The sequence below is a fragment of the Bubalus bubalis genome, chromosome 15 (assembly GCF_019923935.1).
Source record: "Bubalus bubalis isolate 160015118507 breed Murrah chromosome 15, NDDB_SH_1, whole genome shotgun sequence".
Classification (NCBI taxonomy): domain Eukaryota; kingdom Metazoa; phylum Chordata; class Mammalia; order Artiodactyla; family Bovidae; genus Bubalus; species Bubalus bubalis.
In genome coordinates this window covers 643,671-657,396 of record NC_059171.1, presented here as the reverse complement: position 1 = coordinate 657,396, position 13,726 = coordinate 643,671, and the positions used below count along the sequence as shown (strand labels likewise).

General features: G+C 43.7%; 1 protein-coding gene across 7 annotated transcripts in view; it reads left to right on the top strand.

The window, feature by feature from the left end:
* Nucleotides 1-13,726, top strand: part of COL14A1 (collagen type XIV alpha 1 chain) — a 229,315-nt gene that overhangs the window by 91,851 nt on the left and 123,738 nt on the right. For all 7 annotated transcript variants that reach the window (XM_006074691.4, XM_044928491.2, XM_044928490.2 and 4 more), the window contains exons 18-21: nt 830-892; nt 2,710-2,861; nt 9,705-9,834; nt 12,245-12,367. In XM_006074691.4, the coding sequence (XP_006074753.3) occupies nt 830-892; nt 2,710-2,861; nt 9,705-9,834; nt 12,245-12,367 (468 nt within the window). The remainder of the gene's footprint in view (nt 1-829; nt 893-2,709; nt 2,862-9,704; nt 9,835-12,244; nt 12,368-13,726) is intronic.

Here is a 13,726-nt window from a genome sequence, read left to right as displayed (position 1 = left end):
ATGAGCAAATCAGATTAATGTAGGACAAAAGTGTCCAGGAGTTTCTGGAAAATCCCAAGTTGATCTTGGTTCCAAGAATCTTGCACAAAATTCGCTTGCTGATTCATTCATCCCTTCATTTTTTAAATATGAGGTATTAACCACACATTGTCTTTGATTGGGTTCCCTGGAACCAGATTCTGAAATAGAAAATTGCATCCAGAAGGTTTGTTGAAGAGTGTAGTTGGGAGATACATCCGTAAGGAAATAAGGATGAAAGGATAGGGAATAGGGAAAAGCTAAAACCGAGCCCTCAGTAAATTCTGTTAGAAATTCTGCACCTGGCGTGGCCCTTCTGAGTGGTCCCAAATTGAGTCGAAGGGCTGGGTCTTTGTACCCCATGTCATTGGAGGTAGGCCATCCCCTGACAGAGTCTACAGTCTCAGGCAAGGCAAGTCCCAGGGGTCTGAGCCAGTATTCTAGAAGCTGCTGGATGAGCATGTTGACCTCAAAGAGGAAATCTGAGCAAATAGCCCTTCTATCCTCTGGTTGCCCAGTGTGGATACAGAAATAGCAGATGCGCTTCTTATTGTCTGCCTTGCTGCTCCTTCTTGGCAGCCCCTTTACAGCTGCTTGATTTCCTTTAATCATCATGATTATGCCCCATTTCAAAGTGGATTTCACATTTTATAGATGTAATTTTCAATATGATGGCAGGTGTCTGTGATTAGAAACTTCTTCAGGTTTTAGTTTCCTTGTCTGCCTTTTCTTTGAAAACTCTAAAATGCTATACACAAATTTATAGAGTTATCATCATTAGAGAAGTTTAAAGTCATGAATACTTTTTTAGTTGACAGTTTTTGGACAGAACCACCTACGACGGAAGAAGCCCCTACCAGACCTGTGACATCAGGTAAGAGCGAACAGAAGCCCGAGTACCCGTAAGAAGAGTTTGTTTTAAGCAGAAGTTATGTTATCCCAGTTTTATCTGATTTATATTATTGTTAGGAACGGGGCATGCAGGCTCAAATTTCACTCCTGTTAGAACTGTCCACCTCTTATCCTTGAGTGCTGATCAGTCTTCGAGTCTACTCATCGTTGTCCCCGTGGCGCTCTCTCTGTTTCCCGTCTTCATTTGGATTTCCATCTAATCGTTCAGAGGATGTTAGCCTGAGCAGACCCAGCCCTCTCTGCTCTGCTTTTGAGCTCAGTGACTCCTCCTGCTGCTGTCTGTTGAGGATTGTTCCTATCAGGGTGTCTGTGCGTTTCCGGGGGTGATTGAGGCCTGGCTGTGTACCGGTCTTACATCAGTTATTTCCTTTCTCAATCTAACTTCCCCTCCGTCACCATACAGCACCCAACTAGCTGTCGGAGTCCGCTAGATACAAGCCTGATGAGGCTTATTTCCCGACTTAAAACCTTTCAGTGGATCTCCGTTATCATCCACGTATCCATCCATTCACGGATTCGCTCTTCAGTTAACCTTTTTACTGAGCCCTTCCTTACGCTCGCAGTCTCTTTCCTTAACACCCGGAATGCTTCCTGGTGAGATCCTGTTCTCTTCCTGCCTTCAACCGGAGCGGTATTTTTCGCGCTTTCCCGGTACCCTCCTGTCGTCTAGAGCGCCTCGTCCTGAAGGGGAGGCGCTGCACTCTGCACCCACACCCCGGTCCCTCCCGCAGTTTTGCCTAGGAAGGCCCTTCGTCTGCCTCCTCTGTGACGCGTGTTAAGCATTTGTGTCTTAAAGGCCTGACACCGTCTAACATACAGGAAAAGTTCAGGGAGTGTTTGCTGAATGGCAGTAAGTGAATGAAGAGAGGAGTCAGTGGAGGTGGAGAGATTGGAAGGGAGTTAGCATGAGAGGGAGAAGAGGAGATGGGACAAATGAGAGCCGTCGCTGTGGGAGACAAGAGGAGACGGTCAGAGAGCGCAGGTGGAGGCGCAGAGACCCCGGAGGAAGGGTAGTGTCCACTCAGGCTGAGCTCATGTGGAGGCGGACAGACCCCGGAGGAAGGGTAGCGTCCACGCGGGCTGAGCGCAGATGGAGGCGGAGAGATCCAGAGGAAGGTAGCATCCCCGCGGGCTGCGTGGATCGAGGCCGCCGCGGTGGGAGACGTGTGCTTTGAGTGACGGGTGTTAACAGGAGGAACGGCCGGGGAGCGTTCCTGGGGTCCAGGGTTGAAGACTCTGTCTCCCAGGGCAGGATGTGGGTTTGAGTCCTGGTTGGAGAACTAAGACCCACATGCTGCGGCCAACATTGTTTAAGAAACCTAGCAATAAAAAGAGAAACAGGTGAGTAGGTGACGGGTGTGTGTGTGTCCGATGCTGCCTTGCACACCGAGCTCGGCCATGTGGGACCCTTGCCCTGCTTCTCCCGCGCAGACTGACGAGAGTTCTCACTGTTGTGCCCCGCTCGGGGCTCCCCTTTTCCTTATGGGGACTGAGAGCTGCTCCCCGGTTCCCTTTACCAGTGTACACAAAGCGTGGGGGTTTTGAGGGGTCCACGGACTCACCTTGAAAGCATCTTTTAAACCCATTTTTATTTGCTGTTAATCGGTGTCCTAGCTCCCGGTTAACCACTGAAGCTGAGCAGTTCTTGTTTCGCCTGGGTCTGCATAACAGAGAGATACTAAATGATGCTTGTTGCCATGTCCACAGATCACCTCTGTAGCTCATTTTGGAATAAGATGGATAAAAAGTTCTTTAAATCCCTGGTTGTGTCTATTCCAGTTTTCCGCACCGGAATCAGGAACCTGGTGGTAGATGATGAGACCACTTCTAGCCTGCGGGTAACATGGGACATTTCAGACAGCAGTGTGCAGCAGTTCAGGGTGACCTACCTGACTGCTCAAGGGGACCCAGCGGAAGAAGTGCTGGGAACGGTGTGTATCAACAGAGCTGATGAGCCACTCTGCGTCTCCTGACTAACCAGACCAACACGCTGTGAATGCAAGCTTTACGCTCATTTCGTCGTCTCTCTGGAAACTAATGTTTTTGTTTGACCCAAACTTGATGACTTTTCTCTCTCTGAAACTGACCATCTTTGTAACCTGCTCTAAATAGATAAAGCATCTGAACCTTCTTTACCTCTTTGCTTCTGTTGCCTTGACAACTTGCTGAGCACAAAAATTGGATCATAAATAGTCTGTTATACACTTGTCTCTGTGCATGTGTGTGTGCATACTTTTGATATATAAACTTTTAATATATAAACATATATATATACACACATATATAATTTTTGATGGTGAGAATCTGATTAAAAGGTTCAGCAAAACATAGCTCAAAGGTCTTCTTTATGTAGTTGTAGTGTTCCTAATAAAATGCCCTCCATTAACAATTAGTTGTATTTTCCCCTGACACTGACTCTGTTTGAGCAGGTTTATAGTCATTTCTAATGTATTCTTAATCATGAGTGTCTTCCTGAGGGATTTAGATTTTTGTGTGTTTTCTTTGTTTCATCTCTGTTTTTTTTTTTTCTCTGTTGAGAACCTGGGTACCCTCTTTTTTAATTAAGAAATGAAGTGTTTTTGTTTTTAAAATTTTAAAAACCATATAATTTTTAAAGGTTACTTTCCATTTAGTTAGTACACAATATTGGCTACATTCCTGTGTTGTACACTATATCCTTGAGCCTGTCTTAAAACCATGAGCAACATCATTATCCTTTCTTTCTCTTCCTCACTTGTAAAGCCTTTGATGGCAAATTATTGTATTTTTATGATACATAAACAATTGTTGGAGCTCCAGATTCTTTCAGGAAAGTCCTTAATTTCAGGCTGATGGATGAATTGCCGTAAAACACAGTGATAACACAGTGAGCAATAACCAGGTCCACTGTGAATGACCAAAAGGTCCATGGAATTGGTCTGGGGGCAGTTTTGGAAAGTTAATGGACACTTGAATAAAACAGGTTGAGTTATAAATTCACTCAGATTATAGATTTCAAATGATCCATGATTGGAACATACCAAAAAGCTAAAATTGTGCTTAACCATGGCGACTGAAGACGTAATTTGGATGTTTCATTTTTTTCCTGTTATTGTCCTCATATTTTAATCTAGTCCCTAAAATGAAGCCCATAAAAACTTTCCAGAGTGAGAGCTTTGTGTTTTGGTTTTTGTTTCTACTCTTTCCAAGAAACACATTAAGCTTCTTGCTAAATATTCCCACTAATTTGGAATGAGTAACAGTTTAATCTTGTGTGTGCACTTGTAAGCCATACAAGGTAAAATAATAATAATATTTACTTTGGATCGTCTCTAGATAATTTTCCCTTTGCTAGTTTCTTTCATTTCACACTGTTTATTTTGAAACACTTGGACACCTAGATGAAGGAAAAAAAGATCAAATGTCTTCAACACATATGTGCCCCAGTTAAACAAACGTGTAATAAAATGAAAAATATTTGATAAAATTTGATGGTAATTATTTACTGTGCAGAAGTATGTTTGCTATGCAGAAGAAAGTAGTTTAGAATTTTTTAACTATCAATACCCTTTGGTGAATTCCAATGAAATTCAATTTGTGCACTCTTTATTTACAGACATATTTTCTGGGACTCTACTGGGGAGTAATTGAGAATTTATATCTGTGTTTTATGAAACATTACTGCTATATAAATGTAATATATTATTGGAGACAGAAAGTGTGTGCATTTAGATTATAAAACAAAGGTATGTCAGGCACTTGAACTATATTATTAATAGCTCCCACCTACCATATGAATATCTTAAATATTTTCTCTTTTTTTGATTTTTTAAAGTATAATTGATTTACAGTGTTGTGTTGGTTTTTGCTCTGCTGCAGAGTGATTCAGTCACACACACACACACACGCTCTTTTTCGTCATGGTTTATCACCCCTGTGCTGTACAGAGGGACCTTGTTTATCCATCCTGTATATGCTGGCTTACATCGACTAACTCCAACCTCAGCTCGACCCCTCCCTCAACCCTGCCCCCCTGACAACCCCAAGGTCTGTTCTCTGCGTCTGTGAGACTGTTCACGTTAGGTGAGTAAGTCCAGCCAAATGAATGATTAAAATAATGAGGCTGACAGGGAAAGACAGAGGGCTTAAACATGTTACAAATGTGGGAAAGGAAATGTGTCCGGATAGGAGAAACGCCTTTTACCATCTTTCCAAATCTTCTTTAGCTATAAAACCTTATTAAATTTATCCAAGGAAATGATAAGATAAAGTACCAAAGTTGGAGAATAGTATATAGATCTATGGTAAACCAAATTCAAGCTTTAATATATATAAAACAAGGGGAATTAACTTTACTTTTCCAATTGAGGTTAAGTGAAATATTTCTATATTTTCTAAGCATAATCAAATCTACCAAATATTCCCAATAAAAAGCTTTCAAACCCTTAGAAAGTAAAACTCCCTGTCAAATATTTCATAAAGACTGACTTTCAGCTCTGCTCAGAAATGGAGCCATGGTAATGACCTTGCCCTCAGCTTTGTTGGCAGTGGAGGGAGGTCTCAAGTGTCTTTATTTGTGAAAGGCTGACCAGGATTCCAGACTTTTCTGGATCCTACCCGAAAAATCTAAAACTGTGCACTGAATTTTAAGTTGCAGGAAATATTCTAGAGCAGGGATAGTCAGAATGTAGATCAGTCTCCTACAAGATAAGCTTGATATTAACATTAAGTTTTTAAAAACATTTATAGCAATTTGACATTGCTGGAATATTCAAGAATATGATCATATGTTTTAGCAATTTTGTTTTATGAATACTGATCTTCAGGGGTTGGAATTAAAACAACAGCACCAACCCCACCTAATCCTTCACCATAGAAAGCATGATAATCACTTTATAGAAACAGAACTTTCTAAGACAGCAGCAAAATGAGACATGGGGAATCCTCTGTCTACTGTGGGAACCTCTTGCTGGATGAGATCCAGTTCTGAAGAGCTTTGAGCAATAATGGAGCTAGACATGGAGTAGCGTATTTGAAAAATTAAAAACGTGATGTTTACTGGTTAGATTTGCATCCCTTTTAACCATGAGTGTCTTTCATAGAATTGTTTCATAAACAAAACCATCATCTGCTATGACCTGTAGCATCTGTTTTTAGTGGGTGCCCATCTCTTTAAAAGAGTTTTACTGAAGTATAGTTGGTTTACTATGTGGTGTTAGTTTCAGCGTACAGCAAAGGGATGTGGAGACACATGTACACATGTCCATTCCTTTTCAGATTCTTTTCCCGTGCAGGTTGTTACAGAATTAAGTAAAGTTCCCTGTGCTGTACTGTAGGTGCTGTGCCTTATCTATTTTATATACAGTAGTGTGCGTATGTTTATCTCAAGCTCCTAATTTGTCTCCCCCTCCACGTTTCCCTTTTGGCAACTATAAGTTTGTTTTCAAAATCTGTGAGCCTTTTCGGTTTGTAAATAAGGTAATATATATCATTTTTAAAAATTAGATTCCACATATGAGTGATATCATATGATACTTGTCTTTCTCTGTCTGACTTACTTCACTCAGTATGATAGATAATCTCTAGGTCCATCCATATTGTTGCAAATGGAGTTGCTTCCATGGCTGAGTGATATTCCTTCGCATATATGCACCGCATCTTCTTTATCCGTTCCTCCGCCAGTGAAGTTGCTTCCATGGCTGAGTGATATTCCTTCGCATATATGCACCGCATCTTCTTTATCCGTTCCTCCGCCAGTGGCCGTTGAGGCTGCTTCCATGGCTGAGTGATATTCCTTCGCATATATGCACCGCATCTTCTTTATCCGTTCCTCCGCCAGTGGCCGTTGAGGCTGCTTCCATGGCTGAGTGATATTCCTTCGCATCTGTGCGCCGCATCTTTATCCGTTCCTCCGCCAGTGGAGTTGCTTCCATGGCTGAGTGATATTCCTTCGCATATGTGCACCGCATCTTTATCCGTTCCTCCGCCAGTGGCCGTTTCTGCTTCTGTGGCTGTTGTAAATGCTTCTGCAGTGAGCACTGGGGTACATGTGTCTTTTCAAATTGTGGTTTTCTCCGGGTATATGCTCAGGAGTAGGATTGCTGGCAATGGCACCCCACTCCAGTACTCTTGCCTGGAAAGTCCCATGGACGGAGGAGCCCGGTGGGCTGCAGTCCATGGGGTCGCTAAGAGTCAGACACGACTGAGCGACTTCACTTTCACTTTTCCTTTCATGCATTGGAGAAGGAAATGGCAACCCACTCCAGTGTTCTTGCCTGGAGAATCCCAGGGACGGGGGAGCCTGGTGGGCTGCCGTCTATGGGGTCGCACGGAGTCGGACACGACTGAAGAGACTTAGCAGCAGCCGCAGCAGCAGGATTGCTGGATCATATGGTAGTTCTATTTTAGTTTGTTAAGGAAGCTCCAGACTGTTCTCCATAGAGAACAAATTTACATCCCATCAACAATGCAGAAGCGTTCCCTTTGCTCTGCACCCTCTCCAGCATTTATTGTTTATAGATTTATAATGATGTCCATTCTGACCGGCAGTGTGAGGTGGTACCTAATTGTCATTTTCATTTGCATTTCTCTAATAATTAGGGATGTTGAACATCTTTTTATGTGCTCCTTGGCCATCCATATGTCATTTTTGGAGAAATGTCTGTTTAGATCTTCTGAGTGGGTGGTCATCTTTACCTTGCTTTGCGCAAACAAGCAGAGGTCCAGTAGAAGGAACTTTGCATACCCAAGAGAAGGTTTATGTTTTATTCTTGGGAGTGAGTATCATGAGGATAAAGAGGTTTTCATAGTACAGTCAGCTAGAACAGAGGGCAGTGGTTAAAAAAGGGATCAGACCAGATATTCAGGATTTCAGTATGGCCTTTTTGTGTGTGGGTGTTCCATTGCTCAGTTGTGTCCAACTCTTTGCAGTGCTATGGACTGTAGCCTGCCAGGCTCCTCTGTCCATGGGATTCTCCAGGCAAGAATACTGGAGTGGGTTGCCATTCCCTTCTCCAGAGGTCTTCCTGACCCAGCGATGGAACTTGCATCTCCTGCGCTGCAGGCAGATTCTTTACCACTGAGCCACCTGGGAAGCCCATGGCTTTTTTTTTTACCCGATAGCTATATGAGTCTCAGTTTCCTCATCTATGAAATGAAAGTAATGATACTTCTTACCTCAAAATGCTGTGAAGAGTAAGTGAGGTACTGCAATTGGATACTTAGAGCAGTACTTGGCAGATAATAACAGCTAGCTAAAGGAGCACTACTGCTATAAACCCCAGAAACTGCTGCCTGGCAGGTTAAACGAGCCCGGCAGGACGGCCCCACCACTTCCAGTGCCCTGCAGGCCAAATCTGATTGGTCCCAAGTCCGTGTGCTTCTCAGTTTGAGAGGTGACCTTATATAAGGAACACCAGCATGGGTGGTTAGATAGGCACACAGCTTGGAATCAAAGCCCAGGCTCTGGGCTCCAGAGGGTTATATCGAAAAGAAATGCCCTGAAGGAAGCTACATGGATGGATAAGACCAGACAGGACAACCGTGATTCTTTTTTAACGTCTTCTTAATGCAGGGTTATCCAACTCCTTCTAGAGTAAAGCAGAGCTCCTTGTGTAAAATCTCCCTCCTAGGACTGCATCAGTACCATCCTGGATATTCAATGTCATTCCATATGAGGAGCAAAATCATATTGCTTTAGTATAAATCACCTAATGCAGACTTCCTCTTTTTATATTAACCCCCTACCCCGGCTGCTTTTAGAGCTTAGCAATATCTTAGCAACAGCTGCTTCTGAGTTCAACTCGAGGCTTTCTAGGGCTTATTCCATGATTTATAGGTTCCTTCCCTCATCCAGAAGTAGACAGCGCGCCCTTTGCCTGCTGGCATTTTACCCAGTTCTTGAATCCAAAACCATCTCCAGCTGTCCCAGTCTTGTGACTCCCTTAAACTAGTTTGGGTCAGTTCTTACATCCTAGCATTTTTTTCCAGCCATGATGAAGCCTTTTAAATGGCACAGGAATGTGCCAGCATCTAACTGCTGAAGCCTGGGGAGAAAGTTTTGTGGCCTTAGTATTAAGAACATGTGGCTCTTATGGTCCATATATTCCTTTAGGGATGGCAGGATTCGCCACACGGAACGTGGCACCAATGTGTGGGTGGTGTCCACCCCACTGCTGGATTTTAGTTTCTGCAGACTTTAGAGTCAGAGGAATGGTGATTTCAGATTGAGGAAGACCTCTCCTCTCAGAAGTAAAAGAAACTGCAACCTTTCTTAGTGTCACCGGTAAATATCCTTCGGCTCGGAAATCTGGGATTTAACGTGTGGTTGTGGTGTTCTTGGCTAGCATTCACCCTGAAATACTGGGATTAGATGATCTCTGAACAGGGAGAAATGGAAGGCTGAATTTTCAAGAGGATATTTAAGTAGAAGCAAATATGCTGTGCAGGCTGTGTTATAGAATGAACACTCCTAAGCCATAAACACCTGCTTTCCAAACAGACGATCGTTTTTTCTTCTGGCTGCTTTACAAATGCTGAAAAGATGTTGAGAGAAGGCTGCTCCTGAGCGCTCAAGAGCTTCACATCTAAGCCTTCTGCTTTAGTGATTAGAAGCTGAGGGCTGCTCTGAGGGGAGCTGCAGAGAGAAGTGCTTTTGCATGAATGTCTTCCTCTTGTCAGCCTCAAGCACATCTCCCTGCTTCTGATTATTTCAAAGTGCCTCAAGTCCTCCTCTTTAGTAGACCAGCCAGAAAGCAAGTCTGACCAAGACCATGGTCCTTTGCTTTTCTCTTCAGATTATGGTGCCTGGAAGCCAGAACACTCTCCTTCTGAAGAATCTGCTCTCTGAGACTGAGTACAAGGTCACGGTGACGCCCATCTATGATGACGGAGAAGGGGTCAGTGTCTCTGCCCCTGGAAAAACCTGTGAGTGAAGCTTCCTCCTGGGGTTGCTCGATGTCCTCTGTAATGCACCCAGCAGCTGCAGTGTAGGGGGTGGAAATGGTCTGAAAGTGTCAGTCGCTCACGTGTGTCCTACTCTTTGCCACCCCATGGACTGTGGCCCACCAGGCTCCTCTGTCCATGGAATTCTCCAGGCAAGAATCCTGGAGTGGGTAGCCTTTCCCTTCTCCAGGGGATCTTCCCCACTCAGGGACTTCACCTGGGTCCCCTGCATTGCGGGTGGATTCATTACCATCTGAGCTACCAGGGAAGCCCCCAAAATGGTATAGATCTTATTTAAAAAGCAGAAGTAGAGACACAGACCTCAAGAGGACAAACGCATGGATTCCAGGGCGAGAAGGCAGGGGTGGGATGAGCAGGGAGGCTGGGAGTGACATATACACACTGCCATGTATACAGCAGGTAACGTGGACCTGCTGCAGAGCTCGGGGCCTCTGCCCAGGCTCCGTGGTGGCCTAAGTGGGGAGGAAATCAAAGAAAGTGGGGATGTGTGTATTCTGTGTACACATGGCTGGTCCACTTTGCTGTACAGCAGACGGACACAGCAGTGTAAAGCAACTCTCCTCCAGTAAAAAAGAAGAGAAAAGGGGATTTGGAGAGAGAAAATCTGCTTGGATTCTGTCTTCACACATTCAAGCTGTGTGACTTCGGGCAAATCGCTTCACTTCCGTTCTCTCGTCTCTAAAACCTAAGACTTGAAACATAGCTGCATCTCCCTCCTCCAGCGTCTGATCATCCCCAGTGCTGCGAGTCTCTCAGAGGCCCCTCCGGGCCCTGCACGCCCCTAGCCTAACTGCTCACCCAGCACGTCACACCCGCTCACCCGAGCTCACGCCCACGTCTTCCTGCCCTCTTTCTCCGATGCTGTACTCTCTTCACAGCAGCGGAGAAGCTTTTGAAAATCTAGATGGTCTCATGTCTCCCCTCTGTTCCAAGCCACCTGATGGCTCCCTGTGGTACTCAGCATAAACTCTGAGGTCCGTGCAGGGGCCCTTCAGGCCGAGGTGACCTGGACCCTCCTGGGCTCGCCCCCAGCCAGCCCACCTTCCCTGCCCTTCCTTGGCTTTCTAAAGCTTGGCTCGGCCTTAGAAACTGACGCAAGCCGCTGCTGCCAGGCTGAATATCCTTTCCCAGAGGCTTGCATTTCTGACTTCTTGTCATTTTGGTTTCGGCTCAACGCCACCGACTCAGGCTTCTCTGACCACTCGGGCAAAGTACTCCCCATCTTCTCTCATGTTATCCTGGGTTTCTGTTTGTCCTGTTTTGGTTTTGGTCCTGTCGCAGCACAGACTTGGGTGTAAAATAGGCTTAAGGATGTCTTGTGCAGCACGAGGAATACAGCTACCATTTTGTCATAATGTAAATGGAAAATAACCTTTAAAAACTGTATACAATTTGTTTAAATGTTTGATTCGCATAATTTATAAAAGGATTCCATGATGAACACACATATATACTCAAACAAATAAAAACTTTTAAAGGCTATTACTATGGAAATACCATCTATACAATAAAGTTATTTCAAAGGGTGTTCTTTGAAATAATTTTGAGTGGTCCACTTATTTTAAGCGGTGGTTAACACAACTAAATTCTGTCAGCAACAAAGTAATAATGATAATATCCATCAACATGCATAATAGTTTACAAAGATCCTTCATGCAAATAGCTCTCCTATTTTGATAAAAAATTGATGAATGATGATTAAAATTTCACAGAATATAGGCAATATGAAAGTGTGAAAGAGTTAGTCGCTCAGTCATGTCTGACTCTTTCTGATCCATGGACTATAGCCTGCCAGGCTCTGCTGTCCATGGGATTCTCCAGGCAAGAATACTGGAGTGTGTTGCCATTACCTACTCCAGGGGAATCCTCCCAACCCAGGAATTGAACCTGGGTCTCCTGTATTGCAGGCAGATTCTCTACTGTCTGAACCACCAGATATGGTTCAGAACCCCTAATATGAAGATGAAAGCAAAAAACAAAGGTCTTACCTCTAAGAATCGCTATCACTACTATTGATCTAATCATCCTGGATCTGATAGTGCAACAGAGAGATGTGTGACAGAAATGTATTCATAAACACTACTCACTTCAATATTGCTTTAAAGTAACTGAAGAAAATGGAGCCAATTTCACTGAGTGAAGAGCTGATCTTCAGATAAAAGTGTTTTGCCGCAAGAGTAATTGTTTTCTATTATTTAATCTTTAACATGACCATGGATTCTCTAAGTTTTCTTACTGTTTACTTTAGTGCATTTTCCCTTGTAAGTGTTTTTAAGCTGTGGGAAAATACATTAGACTCTATTAACCAAAAGGTAGGTTGTAAAGATGGAAACCACATTACACCATTTTTTTCATTTTCCTTCCTGCCCAGTGCCACCCTCTGGTCCCCAAAACTTACGGGTTTCGGAAGAATGGTATAACAGATTGCGCATTACGTGGGACCCCCCGTCTTCCCCAGTGAAGGGCTATAGGATTGTCTACAAACCTGTCAGTGGTAAGTCATGCTTTTTAAAAATATAATCTTTAAAGATAGGTTATTTTTGTTTTTACTTTCCATCATTGGTTTTAAGAAATGGGAAGAGTCTCTTCCCTTTTATGAAAAAAAAAAAAAAAGAAAAATGTGTTGAAGTTACCACCTCACCTAAAACACAGCTGGTGTGTTAATAAGCAGAATATATACTTGGTCTACAATTGACCTTACCCACCCCAGACAAGGAGCCAGCCAAAGCAGACTTTGACTCCTTAGCAATAAGAAGCTTCTGTGGCTTGATGGATATATAAGCTCTAAACATTTAGACTCTCCAATTTCTTATTCCTCTTCTACCTCTTACTTCTTGGATTAGTTAGAAAAAGTCCATTTACCAACTTCTCAGTCTCCTCATTCTGGAAACTGTATTAAGGTATTTGTTGTTCAGTCACTAAGTCGTGTCCAACTCTTTGCGACCCCATGGACCACAGCACGCCAGGCCTCCCTGTTCTTCACTATCTCCTGGAGCTTGCTCAAACTCATGTCCATTGAGTTGATGATGCCATCCAACCATCTCTTCCTCTGTTACCCTCTTCTCCTCCTGCCCTCAGTTTGAAAGCATCAGTTTTTTGGTGCTCAGCCTTCTTTATGGCCCAACTCTCACATCAGTACATGACTCCTGGAAAAACCATAACTTTGACTATACGGACCTTTGTCAGCAAAGTGATATCTCTGCCTTTTAATATGCTGTGTAGGTTTGTCATAGCTTTTTAAAAAATATTAATTTATTTATTTTAATTGGGGGCTAATTACAATGTTGTAGTGCTTTTTGCCATACACTGACATGAGTCAGCCATGGGACACATAGCATAGCTTTCTGAAGCTGTGGCAAGGTATAAAATTCGTCAGGTTGAGGAAAACTTAAAAATCATCCTATGGGTCAATAAAAACCTTTCTGCCCTCAAAAGCACTATGAGTCTCAATTTGTGTAGGACATGCTGCGGCTGCTGTTGCTAAGTCGCTTCAGTCGTGTCAGACTCTGTGCGACCCCATAGACGGCAGCCCACCAGGCTCCCCCGTCCCTGGGATTCTCCAGGCAAGAACACTGGGGTGGGTTGCCATTTCCTTCTCCAATGCATGAAAGTGAAAAGTGAAAGTGAAGTCACTCAGTCATGTCCGACTCTTCATGACCCCATGGACTGCAGCCCACCAGGCTCCTCCGTCCATGGGATTTTCCAGGCAAGAGTACTGGAGTGGGGTGCCATTGCCTTCTCCTATATAGGACATAGCACAGAATATTTTTCCCGATCAATCAAAGATTCCACTGGGTTGGAACAGAGGTGAAAATGAAAAAGCCCAAAGAAGGCAGATGGTCAAGGGCCTGGG